Source organism: Saccostrea echinata, unplaced genomic scaffold (assembly GCF_033153115.1).
Source record: "Saccostrea echinata isolate AGI-Se365-2 ecotype Australia unplaced genomic scaffold, CSIRO_AGI_Sech_v1 ptg000064l, whole genome shotgun sequence".
Classification (NCBI taxonomy): Eukaryota; Metazoa; Mollusca; class Bivalvia; order Ostreida; family Ostreidae; genus Saccostrea; species Saccostrea echinata.
The window spans coordinates 5,518,569-5,540,237 of record NW_026889813.1 but is presented as its reverse complement, the minus strand read 5'-3'; the positions used below and the strand labels follow the sequence as shown (position 1 = coordinate 5,540,237).

At 33.3% G+C, this 21,669-nt stretch overlaps 1 protein-coding gene across 1 annotated transcript; it reads right to left on the bottom strand.

Moving 5' to 3' along the window:
- Positions 1-837: 837 nt before the first annotated feature.
- On the bottom strand, positions 838-9,291 carry LOC133175980 (nuclear receptor subfamily 1 group D member 2-like). Its single transcript, XM_061311141.1, has 6 exons — positions 9,080-9,291; positions 5,802-5,946; positions 4,610-5,235; positions 4,032-4,260; positions 1,928-2,152; positions 838-1,538 (listed from the first exon to the last, which is right to left on the bottom strand). Exons 1-6 carry the CDS (start codon positions 9,269-9,271, stop codon positions 1,300-1,302), a joined length of 1,656 nt encoding a protein of 551 aa, XP_061167125.1. The 5' UTR covers positions 9,272-9,291; the 3' UTR covers positions 838-1,299.
- Positions 9,292-21,669: the final 12,378 nt, after the last annotated feature.

Sequence of the window (21,669 nt, the reverse complement as noted above, 5' to 3'; positions counted from 1 at the left end):
GGTATTAATTAAATTTGACCGTTTTATTTTAGGAGCAAGGTCAGGCCAAGGTCATTATCTTTCCCTTTACATTAAGATTAAAAAAATACTGCTGCCATTCTTGTGAAGCCTACTTCTATTTCAAAAGACTAATCGTTTTTCTTTTTGCCTTAAAGATGATACCAAAGAGGGTCTATCAGAAGATACTACCAAACTGAGACTAAATAGATACTGTCTAACTCGAATTTCCTCTACGTTTTCTCAATTTTTTTTAAGGAAACACCAGTTAATTTTATATGCTTCGTATATTTAAAATTTTCTCATTTTTAAATACGGTAAAGTAGTCATGTAAAGATACGAAATGTTGTAAAAACAAAGTTTTAACCGTTTAATAAGAAAGAAAAACATTTTTTTTTACTGAATTTTGCTCAAATCTTGTTCTTAGAATGGAATTTTTCAAATGCTAACAAGATTTGTTTGGAAAATCATATTTATTTGATGTAATTTAAAACTTTAAACCATAGTTTATAATTCCAGTTACTTCAAAAAATTCTTTTAATTAAGCCTTTGATTGTTTAAAAGTGCAACTTAATTGAAGTAAATTCATTGTTCTGTAGTATTTTGAGAAGGAAGCAGAAAAGGAGATACAATGTATTTTCATATGCCGCTATTCTGCCAAAAATTATTTCAAAGTCAGTTTACCATTTCTATTTAAAGTTGTACAATTTAATATGAGAAGGAAAGAAAAATGTGATTTTTAAAATCCTAAACGTCTATTAAAATATAAAAGACATTTAAGAAAATATACTTTGAATATTTAATTCATTTAGTGAGAAACCAGAAGTCAAGATTCTCTCCTTAAGATAAAAAAAATGCTGAGTGAATCACTCAAAAATAATAACATGTATCAAACTGATTGCTTTGAAATGAAGAAGGAAATTTCTGTAAATGTGTAGCTAATTACAAAGCAAGACAGGAACTTAAATCTATATACATGTATAGTACATGTACATGTATGTATATGTACAAATAGAACTTTAAAAATTCCCCTTCCAATTTCCAATACACATGTTTATTTTATTTTGAGACAAAATCTTAAATGTTAAAACTAATTTTCCCATCTTCATTTCTTCAAGAAGTAAGATAGCAAAACATTTATTATTTTTTAACTTTTATGTTTCGTGACTAAATGGTATATGTCATGAGAATAAAATTTACTCCAATTTCAAAACAACATGAAAGACAACAAGATTTACACAGCACTGCAATGTTTTAAAACACTACCAACAATTACAAATGAAGTGATGCTATATAAATGTCTCAAACATAAAGATAAATCTCGGGAATACATTCTGTCAAGATGTCATCTTTGCACATCTCTTCCAACACGTCATGGTATTCTTGGTGCATATCACGCAGGCGCACAAACAAGTCCATGATCTTGGCTAGTCGCACACCACTCTCTTGTTTGTGGGATTCTTGTAGTAATATCTCCAGTACTTTGATCAACTTGTGCTGAATTTCCTCCACCTTCTGTGGAGATTCCAGAGGACACCTATCTGTTGTCAGAGAAGTAAAAAAAAGGTATTAAAAACTATATTGACTTAATTTGAAGAAAGTGGTAGATTAGTTCACAGGGTTCTTCCCTGCCCCTCCCCCCCTCTCCCCTCCCTTCACCTCAAGGTTTACTTTGTACTTTGTCCATTTTGGTTATATGGAATTCGGTGAAGTTTTAAACATGGTTAGTTTTGACAGAGATATATTTTTGTCTCTGATTCTGATGAAACTGTACACTAGTTAGCTTCTTTTTAAATGGTTATTTCATTAAAAAAAAAAAAATTACCTCTTAAAAGCTTCTCTTCCAATACATACTTTTATTACATGTACAATATTTTTGAAAACAACACTATAATGTAATGTGATAGGTTAAAACTTTATATCTGTTTACCTTGAAATGTCAAGCAGATGCCAAGTGTCAGTGCATGTTCCTGGGGACTTAAACAAAGTTTTTCGACGGTTGTGCAGAAGTCAGCCCATCTTTTTATAGTGTCTACTGACATGTGGGGACAGCACTCACTCATAGGCATAAGCTTGCCTGTGTAGGTCAGTAACATTTCTTTGTCCGTGTCGACAGATCGATAGTCCAGAATCATTTCAAAGTCAAAATTGGATGCTAAATGAAAAAAAAAAATTCGATGTAATTATTAGGTGGCAAACCATTTTATTTCTCCCTGCAAGTTTGGAAATCCCCAAAACTGCTGTAAAAATTCAGAAATAATTTTGCCTCTTTTATGATGTGCAACTTCTAGAGGTCAATCAGTCTAACAAATAAAACACAAAGGAAGCTTGTTGCGGGTATGGGCCATTTTTTGAAGTGATTCATCACCCTTTATTAATACATGATTGTATGAACACAGCTTGTTTTCTCCCTAATATTAAAAATTTTTTTTAAATTTTTCATCCTTTATCATTGATTTTTGAGCAGGGCTCATCGAACATTTTATCCACATAAAAATTTGGTTAACCAGATGTTGGCAGAGAAAAAAATTCTAAAGATACCTAGTATATACCTAAGAGCTATAGGTTCAATTTATCCTTAAAATGGCCCTGTCCATATACTAATTATATAATTAACTGACCAAGTCCCAGTGTTCGATTTCAAACATCAACATAAGTAGAGACTTGGTGCTTTCATTTCCTATATAAAAGTTTCCTCTGAGAGTCCAAATATTGAAAAACAGCTGGCTTTGTGAAATTGCAATGTTTTTGAATTTTGAAGAAAATGGGTGCATTTGAGTACCTCCAACAAAGAATTATAATACAATCCTACCCCTCACTTCAAAAAATAAAACATGGATTATACATGTAATCTGAAACAGTTCCTTCATTATATAATCTAATGTTTTGGATAAGAGGTTGGGGCTATATATGCAAAATAATAAAAACAGCTTAAATTTTTGGCCATTTTTGAAGAAATTTTCAGGATTTGAGGATAATGACGTTATTCATAACTTCAAAATACAAGAACTAGCAAGAAAATTATGTCATTTTTAATAGGTATGCACTCACGAAGGACTAGCTGCAATAATGTAGCCCTCTCATATTTTTTTTATCTGATGTTTTTGGGAGAGGGATACCATTCCACAGGATCTCTGTAATGGTGCAAAAATATTATTTTGACATGGGCGACTGCAGAAAAAAAAATGCTTTTGCATTCAACTTCCTTCAATTGAGATGGAATTTTTATTCATTATCAACAACCTAGCCCTTTATATGCTAACACAAGGTAAAATACAACTGCATGTTTACCAGTCGTCTTCTTCAGCAGCCATGACAGTATGGAGACTTGCACTTGAAATTTAGAAAGGCTTGATAAAGTTAATGTCAGTGCCGATAAATGATTGTTTTGTATAATGTCACTAAATATTGATAAATAAAACAATTTGAGGTGGATATTTTTTCATAAATAGCAATATTTATGCTTAAAATAAGGGGACTCCTATATCGATCTGCTCCCTAGATCCCGAATTCTCATTGGCTGTCCCAAAATCAAAATCGATCAAGGTCAGTAAACATCGTGGAAAAATTCAAGTTGTGATGTTGACATACATGAAAATAAACAATATATGGACAACTAACTATATTTTTGGAACAATTTATGTCTTGCATAACTGCATTTTTGGTGTTCAAGTAAGAAATGTTAATAAAAAAGTCATTTAATGATAGTTTGAGCCAAAGTCTGTATGGTTGTGAATCACTCCCGCACTTGCACCATTATGAGATCCTAAGGAGTTGTAGCCCTCTCCCACAAAAAAAAAAGTGGTGAGGGATACATTATTGCAGCTAACCAAGGACCCAAGTGAAATTTAATGTATTTTCAACTTAAGCTGAGCAGTTGATTTTTCAGAAATTCACAAGGCCAAAAAAGGCTCTAAGTGAACCTTGTTCTTTGAATTTGTTGTTTTCGAGAAATCAAATTTTCAAAAGCATAAAAAAATTAGCAATGGTAAAATTCTTTATTTTTCTTGAAGTCAGTCCCAAGTTATTTTTACCTTTTAACAAAGCTGACTTGTCCTTTGCACACAGAGAATTAAAGTTGACAATTCCTTGGCTAAATTTGACATATTCGTCAAACATCTTTGTCATCTCAGAACGACCAAAGGAGTAGAGTTCTAGCCTGCCATCTATATCAATCTGGGTCTTTTTATATATGTCCTTGTATTCTTCTAATGAAAGAAACTCCATCTTCCCAAAAAGTTGTACTCTCTCTTCGTATTGTTTCTATATAAACACATTAGATGACCACCAATAAAAATGAAAATATTGAACATTATTTGAACAAGTGTAAAAAATAAATAAAAGTATAAAAGTATCATTACTTCTTGAAATTTAAAGCTTCTTGGTTTCAGGGTGTAATCATAATAATACATCTGTCCATTGCTTTATACAAGGAAAAGCAATTATAAAGAAAAAATATTTAAAAAAATTCAAATTTCTTCACATGTGCAAAAAATGTAGGCTAGTAGAAAGTCAATTGACCAGTTTCTGATTTCTCAATGTGTGTGTATACTTTAGGTTTACTGCATGAATAAAGTGTTTTTTATTCCACTTCTTGAATCTTTATACTTACGAGACCATGGGTAAATATGTCATTGCGTTCCTCCTCGGTCAGTGACATTGAGAATGGTTGGAGAAATTGATAACTTGTCATTAACTGGTTGATAATCTGGCTAGCCTCTTCATTAATTAACCACCGATTTAGGCATTCCTTTGGTAAAGACAACTGGCTGCTTTCTAACACTACAATCTGATTGTTCTCCAAAGCATCAACTAATGAACCCATGCTTTCCACAGATTCCTCTGAATTAGGGGAGCTCACGGATAAAGGTGAGGAGATCGAAGAATTGTGTGATTCATGTCCATTTGAGGAACTATAATTACTCTCAACTGGTGAGGTCTCTACTTCTAAACATATGCTATCTGTAATTGAGAACACTTCCTCAATTGTAACTAAATCCTGAGGAATGTTCAGAATGTCAATAATCTCAGAAGAATTTTCTGGAATGTCTGCTGGCTGGTCTGTAAGTAGGTCTATTGAAGGTAATAGACTGTCGCTGCCTGTGGAATTTGTAGCAGGAAGGGATGGTTGTTTGGGGAGGGATGGTTGTTGGGGGGTTTTAACTGAGGCATGAAGTTTCTTGACTTCCATTATGACATTGGTCCTTTCCGCAGTAGAGTAGCGACCTATTCGCACACCTGCAAAATTCAACTCATATATAACATACTAGGTTTACAGTGAAATAGTGATGAATTTATGCTAATAAATACAGAACTCTGAAGTATGAAATTCATTTAAAACAGCCAGGTTATTGATGTTTGTTTTAAAAGAGGGTGCTTACTATTTGGACTTATTTATTGATGGATGGGAGATTCAGAGCTAAAATGCCTATGCAGCATTTCAGACTTTGTATAATCAACATCAAATCAAATTCTCTTTGTGTATGAAATATCAGAATGATGCTAGGCATTTCTGTTTTGGTATAAATGAACAAAATTGTATTAAAAATTTATCAAGGACATTTTAAGCTTGGCAATCAAGAATTAGTTGCCAAAATTAGTGCACCAAAAAACTGAACACTTCAAGGCTCTTGAGTAAAGCTAGTTTTAAAATGATTACCAGTATAACTGGATTTAAATGGTCAAATTTTACTGTTATGTGTATCAAGATCTTCTGATGTTCTTTCCCACTAAACAAGAATGTTCTATAAAATCTATCCATGCAAAATTACACTATTATAACTTCAGTGAGTGTAAATGTTTACCTTCTTTCGACATTCCATTGTCAAGACATTTCTTTAAACGACAAGCAGAACAATTTAGACCTTTCTGCTGTTCGTCAATGAGGCAGTTATCCCCCTTGTCACACTTAAATGGGGTTTTTCGTTGTAAACATCTTCTGAAGAAAGCCTATGAAAATGCAAATGGAAAATGCTAATTCAAAATATAAATTTTCATTTAATCATAAACAGATTAGATCTAAATTTGATTTACTTCATTTTCTGATTTTCCACTTATTCACCATAATCAAATAATGTCGACATCACGTGCACTGCATTTTTTTTTTAACCATACTAAATGGTGACAGGTCTGCTAGATAAACTACATGTACATGGATATGGGTCAATAAAAATTTATAAGTACACATCTAAATGAAGTGTTCCAAGGAGCACAGAAGCCTTATGGAAAAAAAAAATGTACAGATAAATAAAGGTTACAGAGGTGGTCTCGAGAGGAATTTTTCACACACCTTTAGCTAATACCCAGCTTACATACTTGAGGGGGGTAAACATCCAATTAAATGATTACACATTACACTGTTTACACATAAAATTAAATTTCATAATCATTAAGTTTGTTATTTTGGAGTGATTGTTTAAATGAATATCATGTTAAAGATAAATAACATACACATTTTTTTTCTTCCAAAATTCTAATATATCTTTGCATTAATAGGTGAGAGAAGTGATATCTGTTTAGCAGGGTTCGACATTCACGCTCGTCACCTCGTCATTTCCATCCCGGAATGATTTTGGACGACCTGATTTTCAGTCTGGCTCGCCCAAATGACGACCTGGGACAAGTTGGGAATATTCAATAATAATGTTTAATATTTTAAAATAAACTTTATAAGGCCTTGAAAACATTGTTTCCTGTAACCCAACCGACCCATTCAAACAGCAGCCACGTGGATTTTTCTTTCTGCCAAGTCTGTGTTTGATCAATCAGCTGATGCAATTTTTACCAAAAGTGTTAAATTAAGTTTTAATTGAGATAAAAAAATATGTAAACCTAGTCAACAATCACCATAAATATAAAGAGTAACAATCATTAATGTAACATCTAGCATTTCCCCCACAACTTTGGGTGCAAAACACAGTTTTATTTATGACGTTATCATGACGTTACTGAATGAGGGACATGCTAAAGTGACACCCGTAAAGAAATAATATGAAGACTTGTTACATAGACATCTATATATCAATAGAAAGATAAAATGGTGAATTTTATAAATATATAAACATATTGCATTTATCGCCTACTAATTAATAAGGTGTATTTGACACATAAAACATGAGGAAAATAGGGAAATTTATGCCTCTAATTGTAGTACACCTATGCATTTTTAGCTCCCTTGATGACAAACAGTGCAGAAATCAGAAAATATAAGTGCTATGCATTTCACACAACAAGTCCTTAGCTTTCTTTTTGTTGTACTTTTAGGGTACATTTTCCAGCTTTTTAAAGAGCTACTTTACCTAATACTCAAATCATGCAATTCTGCACATGTGAAAAATGGGTGTTTTTAGAGTTATCTCCCACTATTAAAAAGTTACACAAAAATTAATTCTCAAAAAATATTTGTATACTTTTTTCATTTAATCTTAAGATAAGACTCTACTTTATGCAAATAAAAATAAAAAAGCTGCAATTTTCATGTACACTGCATAAAAATATCAGGGAAATTCCTACCCATCATGCTTTTCTCTGAGAAAAACCCCCTGGATTTTATACAAAACTGTGTTTAGCTACCTTTCTGATGTTCGTTTTCTGATGATAGCCATGTTGGGTGTCCACTGTAAACATTACACTTGGTTAATTCAGATCAGGGATGTTTGACCCCATTTATTTAGGCCTTTATGGTAAGTGAAAATTAATTTTTAAACTAGAAACTTTATTTTGTGTCAATATGTGAGGTGAGATTGTACATTAGCCAAAAAAAAAATCCCGACCTACCAACCCTTGATTTATAGGGAATATTATATGAAACAAACATAATTTTTTAAAGCCTAATTAGCATTCTGACTCTGCTTATTAATATTTGTTGGCTGTTTTCTTTGTTTGATAAAATACTGGAAGACAGCTTTTGACATTCTAAAAATGTCTGGTTTACATATTATAATACGAAAGCGGAACTTCTGTTATCTTAACAAATTTTAAACAATTGCACATTTTTATTTCATTTGATATTTTGTTCGGGCGACCTGAAATTCACTCGGGCAACCTGAAATCATTACCAAGGTTGCCCAAATGGCGAGACCAAATTTTGACGAGTGTCGTACCCTGGTTTAGCTAAACAACTCCATGTTTGACCAAGCCACATCATGTGGTGAAAAGTGGGAAGATGTCAAAATGTAACTTTACAGTTCAATACAATTTTTGAAATGTAACTCTTCTGTCTGGGAGATCATCTGCCATTTGCAAATTTACAAATTTTGGTGAGTCAATTAAGTCATATATATATCTTTTGACTAAAACAAAAATTGTGATATCATCAGTTCAAGCGATTTCCTATAAGATTATAATGACAGGAAATACCATCCTCTGGAATCTTGCACAAATGCCTGTTAAGGTATATCAACTTTTTGTGAGGAAACTTGTTCAAGTACTAATACATGTACTTCAATAAAAAAATTCTTGGGAAAAATTATATATTACTGAGTAATGTACCATCTGAACATAAGTGATCAAAGATCAAGGTTATACAGTGGTAAATATCAAAGATCAAGGTTATACAGTGCTAAATATCGAAATCCTGCCACTTGTGGCTGATTTTTCTGAGGTTGTCATTCGTAAAGATTACAGTAGTATAATCAGGGAACAAACTACAGTCAAACATTGTTATCTCAAACTGGATGGGACATGCCATGAAAAAAACTTCAAGATATCCAAGGATTTGATATATCCAGGGTAAAATACTTAAAGAATATGCAGCTGGGACTTCCAAATCACTTCAGCATATCCACAGAATTTGATATATACACATGTATGTGTTCGAGATAGCAAAGTTCAACTGTGTTTAAGAAGAGAGCAAGAGAAAGATTATTTTTTGCTACATCATAATTTATTAGAGTCCAGAAGATCAATGTGTGCTTTACAGACATGCAGACATTCAGACTTTTATCTGACAAAGCAATTCCAAACTGACTGCTCTGCTTATCACTCAATACATATTTAAATTTAAAAATAAATTTTAAAAAAATCATAAAACATTTGGCAATGGATTAATCTAATTTAAAAAATCAATAAAGAAGTATTATACCTTGCAGGCCTCACAGCTATATATTCCAAAATGAATGCCTGATGCCTTCTTTCCACAGATTCGACAGAAGGGAAGTTCTAATGGCTCTGATGTAGGGATGTACTTTTGTCTTTTCTTGCCTTTCATGTCTTTGCGTTTCACTTCCTTTTTGATTTTTGTGTCCTGCAGATTGTCTGTAGTTGGTTCAAGCATTGTAACCTGATGTATGCTGAAAACTAAAATACGAATCTCATATTCATTATTTTTTTGTGCAAGGAGATGGTTTTCCCTAGTTGTCATTTAAATGACTCATACACAAAAAGCTAATTGTTGCGTAAGAATACGCAATGTTGAATAAATGTCAATATGTAGTACATGTACTTTCTTTAAAGGATGTGTTCATTCACAAAATTAAAATTTTACTGACTGTTCATTTGTCAGACTATAACACCAAATATGGACTGAATGATTTATGGACATCACATGTGTACGTACTTGTATATCGGCAAATGAAAAAAAATCGAATTCGGTGCAACCGGTGACCTAGTTCTTAGAGTAATCGGTGTCTCGGGACAAGCCGAATATTATTTTGAGCGATGAACATTAGATAACTATTCAACTGACTATAATGTATGTATATAATTTGAAGAATCGGGATAAATGCAATGTCTAAATTACTGTCGACTTCTCTAAAGTGAAAAATATTACTGACCCGCACTGTCAGCAGTAATCAGGTAATTCACCATGTTCACAAGCATCTCTCTCTCTCTCTCTCTCTCTCGCAAACATTGCATGTACACAAGAGTTGTTTCTTTAATCCACACCATTTTAATCTGTACGATTTACGTCAAGCTTTGTTCATACCATATATATCTGTATATCGCCCCCAGGGTATTTTGAAATAATATTGTTTAATAAATAATCCGGTAAATTTTAGCAGTGACATTCATTTGAATTGAAAGAATGGAATATCAATTCTCACGACGTCCATTCGTGTCTGATCTACACTATGATTTAGCAATGTTAAAAATTAACTCACCTACTTCATCATGTCATGATCATGCCTATCAAGGAATGTAAACATTGAGGTGAAGGACGATTGACATGCGTCAGAACTAATATATCGTACGACTTAATTTTAGCGGAAGAAGGGGGGGGCTAATTTTTTGGCATAAGAGGTAACATATTTTTATTCAGTCTCCTGACTGCTAAGTACTATGCATCATATGTTAAATTTTAAGATTTTTTTAAAAAAGATTTTACATGTTTAGATTTTTTTTTTAAAGGCGTATTTTTTTTTTTACATATATAGTTACATAGACCAAAATTAAAAGATCTTTCTATTTGTTTTATTTATTTATATAAAGATAGGGTTTTCTGTTAATTACCAATTTAAATCAATCGCGATTCAAAGATATCAAAAATTTAAAACAATAACCGATTTATTCACCGACTCTACATTTAAATAACAGACAAAGTTTGACGACAATTTAGCTATAGAAACCCGAGGTTATTCAAGTTCAAAATCGGTGAAATTTTTTAATTTGAACGTAAATAACATGCATGTATATTATGTATATCAAAACTCAATCTTGCATTATTATTTTTTAGCTCAGCTACGCCATATATAGCTTTAATTTCTTAACTCTCTTCTCTCCCCTCAAGTAATTATTCTCTCTCTCTCTCTCTCTCTCTCTCTCTCTCTCTCTCTCTCTCTCTCTCTCTCTGATCAGTGACGTATAACAAGACCTTGACACTTTGTCAGAATGGATTAAATGTATCAGATGTATGTTAAAATCGCGCATTAAAAGATTGAGAGGCAATATGAAAACCATCTATCCTTCTGTATCAAATAATCCAGAAGTGAAAAAAGAAATAGATAGATTACATGATCAGTACGTACTGGTCCCTGCTGACAAAGCAAGTAACAACATTGTCTTTGTTTGTAAGGCTCATTATATTAAATGTATTTTAGAGGAACTTGGATTTAATTCTACAAGTGGTAATCTAACTTATACTCATAGTTCCCTTTCTAAGGAAGAAATTCTTCAAAATCATATGTCAGTTTTGAATATTTTTGATATTCCAAACAACCAAAATGAATTTGAATTACCATATTTATATTGGATTCCGAAACTTCATAAAAATCCTTACAAAGATACATAGCGGGTTCCAGTAAATGTTCAACCAAGCCTCTATCTTTACTCCTCACTAAGATATTAACAGTGGTGAAGGAGAAACTTCAAGAGTACTGTGCAACAATATATTCGAGAAGTGGTGTAAATCAGATGTGGATACTTAAAAATTCCAAGGAACTTTTGGAAAATTTGAAATCACAAGATTTTACCAAAATCAACAGCTTAAAAACTTACGACTTTTCAATTTTATACACTACCATTCCCCACGATAAATTAAAGTCCAGGCTTTTTGATATCATTGACAGCTGCTTTTTCAATAAAAATGGAACTCGTAAATATACTTACCTTGTCATTTGCAAAATTATTTTGTTGAAAAACATTCTGATTATACACACAAGTACTCTGAAGTCGACATTAAAAAGATTCTTGAGTTTCTGATTGACAATATCTATGTGGTTTCTGGAGACCAGGTCTTCCAACAATCTGTTGGAATTCCCATGGTACCATTGCGCCCCGTTATTAGCAGACCTTTTTTTGTATTCATATGAAGCAGAATTTGTCCAAAATCTTGTACGTGAAAAGAAGAAAACACTTGCTGTGGCCTTCAACTCGACATTTAGATATATCGACGGCGTATTGTCAATTAACAATGGCTATTTCCATTCCTATGTCGATACGATATATCCTGGTGAACTTGAGATAAAAGATACCACAGAGTCTGACACATCTGTTTCATATTTGGATATTTTACTTGAAAAAGACGTTAATGGTAATCTAACAAACAAGCTTTATGATAAACGTGATGACTTTAACTTTTCAATCGTCAACTTCCCTTACTTATGCAGCAATATACCTTCATCACCTGCATACGGGGTATATATCTTTCAGTTGATTCGATACGCAAGAGCATGCTCTACGTATGTACAATTTCTAAAACGAGGTAAATTATTGACAAATAAGTTGAGGAAACAAGAAGATCAGCTGTCTCGTTTAAAGTCATCATTTCGTAAGTTCTATGGTCGGTACAATGACCTTGTCAGCAAGTACAATTTATCATTGAGTCAAATGCTGACTGACGTTTTTCATACAAATTGTTAGGCCATTATTTACACACTGAATTGTCGACGGATTTTTCCGTTATTTCCCGATCATGACAAGGAGCACACGGCGGGTGTGACCGGTCGGCAGGGGATGCTCACTCCTCCATGGCACCTGATCCCACCTCTGATGTTTGGAGGTCCGTGTTTGCTCTGCTCTTATTTTGTATTGTTTAATGGACTTTTGAGGTTGAATACTGTTCGTTATCTCCATTTATTATACTTTCATGTTAAATACTAAAATCTGATTGGTTTAGACGCATTTAACAATCCGTAATGTTACCCTCAGCGTTAGCAACACACTTGACAACGGGTAACATTACGAAAATATCACATGCGTTCAAATCATGCTCGTACGGTTCACCGTAGAATTCTCAAAACGTCGATTGTGCGTTTGAAAGAAGCCGAATAAACGACGTCAATAAAAGCTTGCGTCCGATGTAGCTTACTTGAAAACAACAAACAACAGACGAAACATCCTTGCAAGTGCAAACTTTAGATGATAAAGGACTTTTTGAGTAACAAACAAACAATAGAGAGGTTGGTAAATCTTTTCCGAGGCTTTCTTATTGAGAAAAATAGAAGCGGGGAGTTTGAAAGCTTTCTAAGCGTGAACCTAACGACGATCTCCGAATTTTTTTATGACATCCGAAATCAATAAGACATTCAGTATAATAAAATAAATAGTGCACGTTTTTGAGGGTAACAGTTGAAATTGACACCCCTCGGAAAACCATTGTCAACCTCCGCTGACGCGTCGGTTGACAATGGTTTTCCTTGGGGTGTCAATTTCAATTATTATACTTCTGTTAAAATGTTTACTATATAAAGTTAAGAAGGTAAAATAACTATCTTTTATAGTCTGAAAATTTCCACGCATAGCAAAGCTATACCCCGGGGTATAGTTTATGCTATCCACCCTTCGGAAAATTTTCATGCAATTTTTGCCGCCAATTTTGATTTCCTATAATCAATCTATACACTGATGATGTCATCCTGACTTCAGTAGCATTGTGACCTCATCGTGATTTCAGCTCATTCTTGCAGTGTTATCTATTTCCAAATACTTGTTCAAATCTTTCTAATATAATTATTCTTTTCATGTTTTGCCTATAAAGCTGTAGTATGAGGTAATACAAACCCCCAGAAATTATGATATACATCAGTATAATAAAACACTTATCCACTGGCTGTGAGTGGGATAGCTCTTTCATCAAACCCTTGACAGGAACTATTCCCCTCGGGCAAGCCCTCGGGGAATAGTTCCTGTCGCGGGTTTGACAAAAGAGCTATCCCACTCACAGCCAGTGGTTAAGTGTATACTGTTACCCTCAAAAACGTGCACTATTTATATAATATTTCACGTCACTGCTCTGATAAAGAAATGTCTTAAAAATCATGTAGGGATTGTTACGTCGTATTTATTATGACGTCACTATTGAACCATCCATGCAGTTTATATTGACTATTGTGACGTCACTATTTTGCTTCACAGATAAATTATTTATGGTCAAGATCTAGTAAATGACTTTAGACTAACTATTTGGTGTTAGATCCATTATGACGTCATAATCAATTTCAAGTTTCTTTTTCCCGTACTTTACGGCTCTAATATAATTATGTAGTAAATAAAGTATTTTCATGGAATTCAGTTTGAAATCATGTGAAAACTAATCCCGATACCTATATTCAATTCAATATTATTTTAAAGAAGAGGCCAAGAACATAGAAATTACCGTTTTCTGAGAGACTGTAGGCAATCTGGATACATTTCCTTTGTCTGATATGGAAAAAAACTCCCGTATTCATGATTGGTTTTCTTAATTTTTTCATTGCAAAATGACAATTTCAAATATGATTTTTCGTCTTGTTTACCTACAAATTATGCCCCGAAACACATTATTTGACCAAGCTAAAGTTATAAAGCATCATTAAAGGAATTTATTTCTCAAATTTGAGAAATCCGTAGGCACCTTTCTTTTACTAGATCTTGACCTTAATGGGCTTATAAGATTTTTAGAAGCTTATTAAAGAAACATGTTCTAACCAATCAGAGAGCTGGAGCGATAGAGAACAATAAAGAAATAGTAGGAAGATGTTAACAGTTTACCTTCTTCTCAAGGGGAAAGTGAAATATGCAAGGTAAGTGTTAACTCACGTTGTCTTAGCAGGACTTACAAACTATGGATTATCCTTAGATTCAGAAATATTTTTGGACTTAAATTAAAAAAAAGAAATCTTTTTTTTTTTTTAAGATTAATTAATTCTAAAATAAAATTCAGGTAAATTCCAAATGAAAAAAAGAATGCAATGGGTGATATTAAAGAAAATGTACGAAAGCCTATTAGGATCAAACTACGGTAAAAAAAAAAATTAAAAGGCGTTATAACGCCTTTTAAAAAGGCGTTATAACGCGAAAAAAGGCGTAATAACGCCATTTGAAAAGGCGTTATAACGCGGAAAAAGGCATAATAACGCAAATAAAGGCGTTATTACGCCTTTCTAAAAGGCGTTATAACGCCTATCTAAAAGGCGTTATTACGCCTTTCCAAAAGGCGCTATAACGCCTTACCAAAAGGCGTTATTACACCTTTCCAAAAGGCGTTATTACGCCTTTTCAAAAGGCGTTATTACGCCTTTTCAAAAGGCGTTATTACGCCTTTTTTAAAGGCATTAATACGCCTTTCAAAAAGGCGTTATTATGCCTTTTGAAGGGCCATTATTATGTCTTTGACAGGCCCGTGCTTTTAAAGTGGGGGGGGGGGTCCCATAAAATTGACAAGCAAACAAAAAAAACAAGAACCCCCCACCCCCCCCCCCCCCGAAAAAAAAATAAACTGCCTAAACTTGAGGGGAAACTTTTTCTAATTTTTCGGTAAAACTTTTTTAAATGCAATGACTTGCCCGAGTTTAACCATACTGCAACAAAATGTTAAGGGACCAAGCAATCAATTAATGATTTTTTATATTTAAACTCTCCCAAAAAGTGGGGTGGGGACAACCCCCCCCCCCCCCACTCACATTCGTACTACCGGCCTGTTTGAAAAGGAGTTGTATCCAAAAATGGAAAGGCGTTATTTTAAAATAGTAAATATATGAAAGATTGAACCAAAGCCATCTTTATTTATGCAATATTTAGATTATAGTTTTAATATTATAAATTATATTATAAATTATAGTATTTTCTATATTCCTGCACATCTCGCAGACAGTTGTTTGCATTTTGCATGCATATTAAGAGAAGTCAACACTCTACTTTTGAAAATCCAGGATATAGGCAGAACCAGCTTTGGGCTTTGCTAGCCACGTATTAAAAATTCATGTCAAATTTGAAATATTTTTCTCTCCTCTTGGTAAAAAACAGGCAAAGTATATGCATAGGTATAATGAGCAATTAGCCTTCAACAAAATTTCTGAAATCCATACATATGGAACGCCGGGACTGTCTTATATGAGGATTAAACATTATATGCAGTGTTCTCTTCATTATATGTGGTATTATTTTAATTATATGAAGTAGTTTTTACAGTTTATCGTGTGCAACTTCCATTATATACAGTACTTCTTTCATTATATGATGTAGATGTGTCATTATATTATGTACATCTATCATTATATGAGGTGTTTTTATCATTATATGAAGTGCTTTTAACATTATATGCGGTAGATCTACCATTATATGCAGTGAACACAACAATATATTATGTACTTCTCACATTTTATACAGTATATTCATCATTATATGTAGTATTTCTGTTATTATGATGATGCTGATCGTTAAATATTATGTCCGGCCCTGTAAGCATTCCGTGCGGTAGATTTTGCATTTCGTTATGATGTAGACACAGTATTATATGCGGTGCTTTCTTCTTTATGTGTATGATCTTTCGGAAGTTACCTTTCGGAACCCCGTTTGTTAGATTTAGAAAGTTCTACCTTTTTTCGTTCTTATAGATATAAAAATTCTTAATGATTTTGGGTTATCTTTAATAATTGGTAATCAACCACACGTCAGCCAAAGCATCGCGGAATAATCACATACCACACAATATTTATCCCTATATTAAAGGAATTTCGAAGTCATATCAATACTTCTGTAGTTTACAACGAGAGAGAGAGAGAGAGAGAGATGCACTTATTACTGAAATAATTTTATTGTTCCATAGTATTAATTGTTAAACTATGGCGTATAAAAAAATTGCTGAAATTGTCTTTAGTTAAATACTGTGTGAATGTTATGTAATGTATCAGGAAAAGATAAACGATTTTCAGAACAGAAAATGTATTGAGTCGTGGGTTGTACTTCAAGATTTTATTTCTAAAATGATATGTGGTAAAATTACCCAGTTATACCGTATATATATATATATATATATATATATATATATATATATATATATATATATATATATATATATATATATATATATATATATATATATATATATATATATATATATATATATATATATATATTATTGTTTACACAGACGCAAATTGGGATGTACATGTACGTGTATAATTACTAGTATATACCTGTACCTGGCGTTTGTAAACAATAAGCATGGTATCCATCGCTCTACGTGCAAGTTTGCTACAAATTCTTCATCAGGCCCAGAGCTAGCAACGTTTTTGGAAATTCTATTTTTTTTGGGGGGGGGGGGCTCTCTAAGTTGTCGGAATTTTTTTCTTTTCGAATTTACCCGATTTCGACCTGACAGCAACAGAAAGTGTGTATGAAAGATGAAAAGGGGGGAGCAGCAGCGTCTAAGTTAATGAATTTTTACATATCGAAACTTAAGCAAAAAAAAAAAAAAAAAAAAAAAACTATTCTCAGAAAAAGTGGAGAAATAGGTAAAAAATTAGAGCACCCCTTCCTGTCACCTTCCCCCCGCGTATAACAGGCCTGTTCATTGTCTAATGAATTGGTCTATCGATGTTTGGAAATCTTTGATGAATCTAAGTTGTAAGCTATTAAAATTAAAGCAATATAATAAAATACTGGGTAACAAATACTATTTAAAACAACTTCAGATGATTTTTTTTAATGTCATACACATTTCTGCATTTCAAAAATGGGGGGATTATGAAGGATTAATCACCCTGTTCATTTTAAATTTCATAACTATGCATTCTTTCGGCGAGTAACAAAAAATATTATACAATAATAGAAAATTATATGTATTTTAATCTTTACCTCATAAACCCTTCAAAGTTCTTTCTAGGCCGTTTCGAAAAAAAAAAAAACACCAGCTCCTAGCTAATTAAAAATATTCCGGTTTTTTAAATCTATAGTAAATATAACTTAAATCACATAAAACATTTTATTTTGGTTGCATGTTTAATTGTTCTTTATTAATCAGAAAATAAAAATATCAAGATTTTGGCTGAAGTCTTATTTTAGTTGGTTAGGACCCCTCCCCCCTTTTCGATCCAGTTCGCCTCCCCAATGTCAAATTCTTGCCGATGCCCCTGTTTTTATTATCTTTTTTGACATTGATTGTCCTATATATGATATGAATCTTTTTGAAAGTCATAATGTTCACAAAAAAGATAGAAAATGCCTCAAATTTTTTTCCACTCCGAAAATATTTCTATCAACAACCCCCCTCTCTCTCTTTACTTCATACCATGTAATAGAATGGATTTTATTTTACTCTATTACCCTACTTCATATCTTTAAAAAAACATTTTAACCTGTTCACGGAGCATTAATTGTTATATACGCAGGCTTTTATTGTACTGAATTCAACAGGAAAGGTCGAAGTTCTCAAGGTACTGAATTTTTAACAGAGAGTTCCGAAAGGTAGCTTCCGAAAGATCATACACATAAAGAAGAAAGCACCGCATATAATACTGTGTCTACATCATAACGAAATGCAAAATCTACCGCACGGAATGCTAACAGGACCGGACATAATATTTAACGATCAGCATCATCATAATAACAGAAATACTACATATAATGATGAATATACTGTATAAAATGTGAGAAGTACATAATATATTGTTGTGTTCACTGCATATAATGGTAGATCTACCGCATATAATGTTAAAAGCACTTCATATAATGATAAAAACACCTCATATAATGATAGATGTACATAATATAATGACACATCTACATCATATAATGAAAGAAGTACTGTATATAATGGAAGTTGCACACGATAAACTGTAAAAACTACTTCATATAATTAAAATAATACCACATATAATGAAGAGAACACTGCATATAATGTTTAATCCTCATATAAGACAGTCCCGGCGTTCCATACATACACCTTGGTAGAAGCGTCTGGCATCAGAGAAGGACTAAGTTGGTTTAACACTGAAAATATTTTACACATTTAAAAATCTTTTTCCTAGAAATCTAATTATAATCAGCCCCCAGAGTGGGCTACGTAAGTCATGTATTGAAAAAAAAAGAGGCGTAATAACGCCTTTTTAATAACGCCTCTTGGAAAGGCGTAATAACGCCTTTTAGAAAGGCGTAATAACGCCTTTTGGAAAAGCGTAATAACGCCTTTTGGAAAGGCGTAATAACGCCTTTTGGAAAGGCGTTATAACGCCTTTTAGAAAGGCGTAATAACGCCTTTTAGAATGGCGTAATAACGCCTTTTTTTCGCGTTATAACGCCTTTTGGAAAGGCGTAATAACGCCTATTGGAAAGGCGTAATAACGCCTTTTAGAAAGGCGTTATAACGCCTTTTAGAAAGGCGTGATAACGCCTTTTAGAAAGGCATAATAACGCCTTTTGGAAAGGCGTTATAACGCCTTTTAGAAAGGCGTAATAACGCCTTTTGGAAAGGCGTAATAACGCCTTTTTTCGCGTTATAACGCCTTTTGGAAAGGCGTTATTACGCCTTTATTTGCGTTATTACGCCTTTTTCCGCGTTATAACGCCTTTTCAAAAGGCGTTATTACGCCTTTTTTCGCGTTATAACGCCTTTTTAATTTTTTTTTACCAGAGTTTGATCCTAATAGGCTTTCGTAAAAATGAATGCCATATATGACATCCGAAAAAATTCTTTTTAAATGGTTTATTTTCTATCTGTTTATCTGTTCAGAAATTTTAACGCTACCGAAGTCGTTGTTCTTGACTTTATGTTAAAGGTTATAATACTGATAGCTAGTATCTAGAGACATGGAACAATGACAATCAAATCTATATGGTCCATAGGACAATACCCTCAAATGTTTCCACAGAGTATAAGTCTAAGAAGTCTGAATTTAATATTAGATTGTATATAACAACTAACCTTTGGGGGGGGGGGGGGGGAATAAAGTTGAATTGAATTTAATTTTGACCTGAAGGTCAAAGAATATCAAAGAACAAGGTCATATTTGTTCAACATTGCCATCAGACCTTGGCTTTTGTTCAACTTTCATGTTTTAAGGTTCCTTCACAGATGATTTCGTGTTTCTACGAACTCTTAATTCTTTTAGAAGTTTTAGAGGTTAACGACGAAAGTTGAAAAACTTAGATCCACCTCTCAAAATTTCTGCCAACAATTGTTCTTAGGGGAATATCAGCGATTAGCGCGAATTGCATTTTTTTTTAGTTCAACCACTGGCATTTGGATCGCTTAAATCCGACTTTAAAAAATTGGGGGTATAAAAAAGATATTTTTTTTAAAGCAATCTAAGGGCCTGCGGCTCAACCCAAAGCCAGTTTCATTGAGATAATCTAATACAATATTAGATGTATGTGCCGTTGCACAATCTTATATGAACCAGACATTTTGCGTATTTTGCTGTTCGCTTCCGGAGCGAAGGAACTTGGAGATGGCCCTGCATTATTTCGCAAATTCCTCAACCTTATCGCAAGAGATCGTTGATTAAAATGGAATCAAAACAGTTCTAGCTCCTTAGCTTAGGGTACTTAATTCTATATGTTGCTATCGCCCTTTCCGGTTCTGGATCCAGGGTTTTGAAAAAAAAGGGGGGATAAATGCTGAATGCTCCGGCGTGATAATTTTTATGCCCCCGTATCGAAGTTTCGGGGATATATTGTTTTTGCCCTGTCCGTCAGTCTGTCTGTCTGTTTGTCCGCAAAAACTTTATCATTGCCCGTAACTTTTTGATTGGTTGGAGCTATTGCTTTCACATTTCATATATGTATTCCTTGTGACAAGACCTTTCTTTGAGTACCATCATATTTGACCTTTTGATCTTGACCTTGGAGTTTGACCCAGTTTTGCAAATTTAACTCAACTTTAACCTTGGCCACAACTTTTGAAAATTGATGCTAGTGCTTTCATACTTCACATGAGTAATCCTTGTGACAAGACCTTCCTTTGGATACAAACAACTTTGACCATTTGACCTTGACCTTGGAGTTTGACCTACCTTTGAAATACTTTAACCTTGGCCATAACTTTTGAACGGTTGGTGCTACTTTCATATATTACATTTGTATTCCTTGTAAGAAGGCCTTTCCTTGGGCACCATTAATGTTGACCATTTGACCTTGACCTTGATGTTTGACTTACTTTTGAAACTACATGTATTGAGAAAAATCGGGGTGACAACTTCCCAAGATACAGTAATGTTATACAGGCAAATATGACTACATTACAAGAAAGTAGGAAGGGAAGGGGGTACATTTAGGTCCGATCGCACCTCCTTTAAAAAAATCCAAAAATGAAACAATACGTATAAATTCAAAATACATTCGTTTAAAGTCATGCTTATTAATACAAAGAAAAGAAAGGTAACACTTTCATACTTTTGGAATGCTGATTTAATGTTAATGAATTTATATCAAAATATGTAAACAAATAAAACAAAGATGTAAGTTTGTTCTGGTAGCATAATTTAGTTAATTTGTCAAATAATGTTATTTTAACAGCCTTTTAAGTACAGAGTACTTTTTTGTCATTTCAATAGTTAATGACTTTCTCTAAATGACATCCTTTCATCAGCTTCCCTTCTCTAACTCGCACTTTGAAATTGTTAAGAACATTTTGACACATTTCTTCACCGTTTGATGTTTGAGAATTTCTTGGGTTGTGGGAATTTTTGGCTGTTCTATAGTTCCAGTACATTGTACTTTAAAATCACTGTCTGTTTGTTTATCCGTTCACTTTCACCCCCACCCCCCTTATTTTAGGAAAATCTTGAATGTTCTTCTGGGCATGTAGTAAATTATATATGTATGTCACCGGGTTTATAGGTGTGTGAATACCAATCGATATATTGTGTGTCAATGGCTCAGTGGTTAGAGCGCTGGCACGGTCATGACGGTATGCCAGAGGCCTTGGGTTTGAGTCCCGGTTACGACTTGATTTTTCACGACCTGTGACATATTTGGCGCCCAACGCACAAACTCCACTATTCCATAGGAATGTGCAGTTTTGGTTGTACATATATG

Coding starts and splice junctions, on each gene's coding strand:
- LOC133175980 (XM_061311141.1), bottom strand. CDS start 9,271: ATGCTTGAACCAACTACAGACAATCTGCAGGACACAAAAATCAAAAAG. Junction 5,947..9,079: donor ATAGCTGTGAGGCCTGCAAG/GTATAATACTTC, acceptor GCATTTTCATAG/GCTTTCTTCAGAAGATGTTT. Junction 2,153..4,031: donor CAAGTCAGCTTTGTTAAAAG/GTAAAAATAACT, acceptor TTTTTCATTTAG/CATCCAATTTTGACTTTGAA.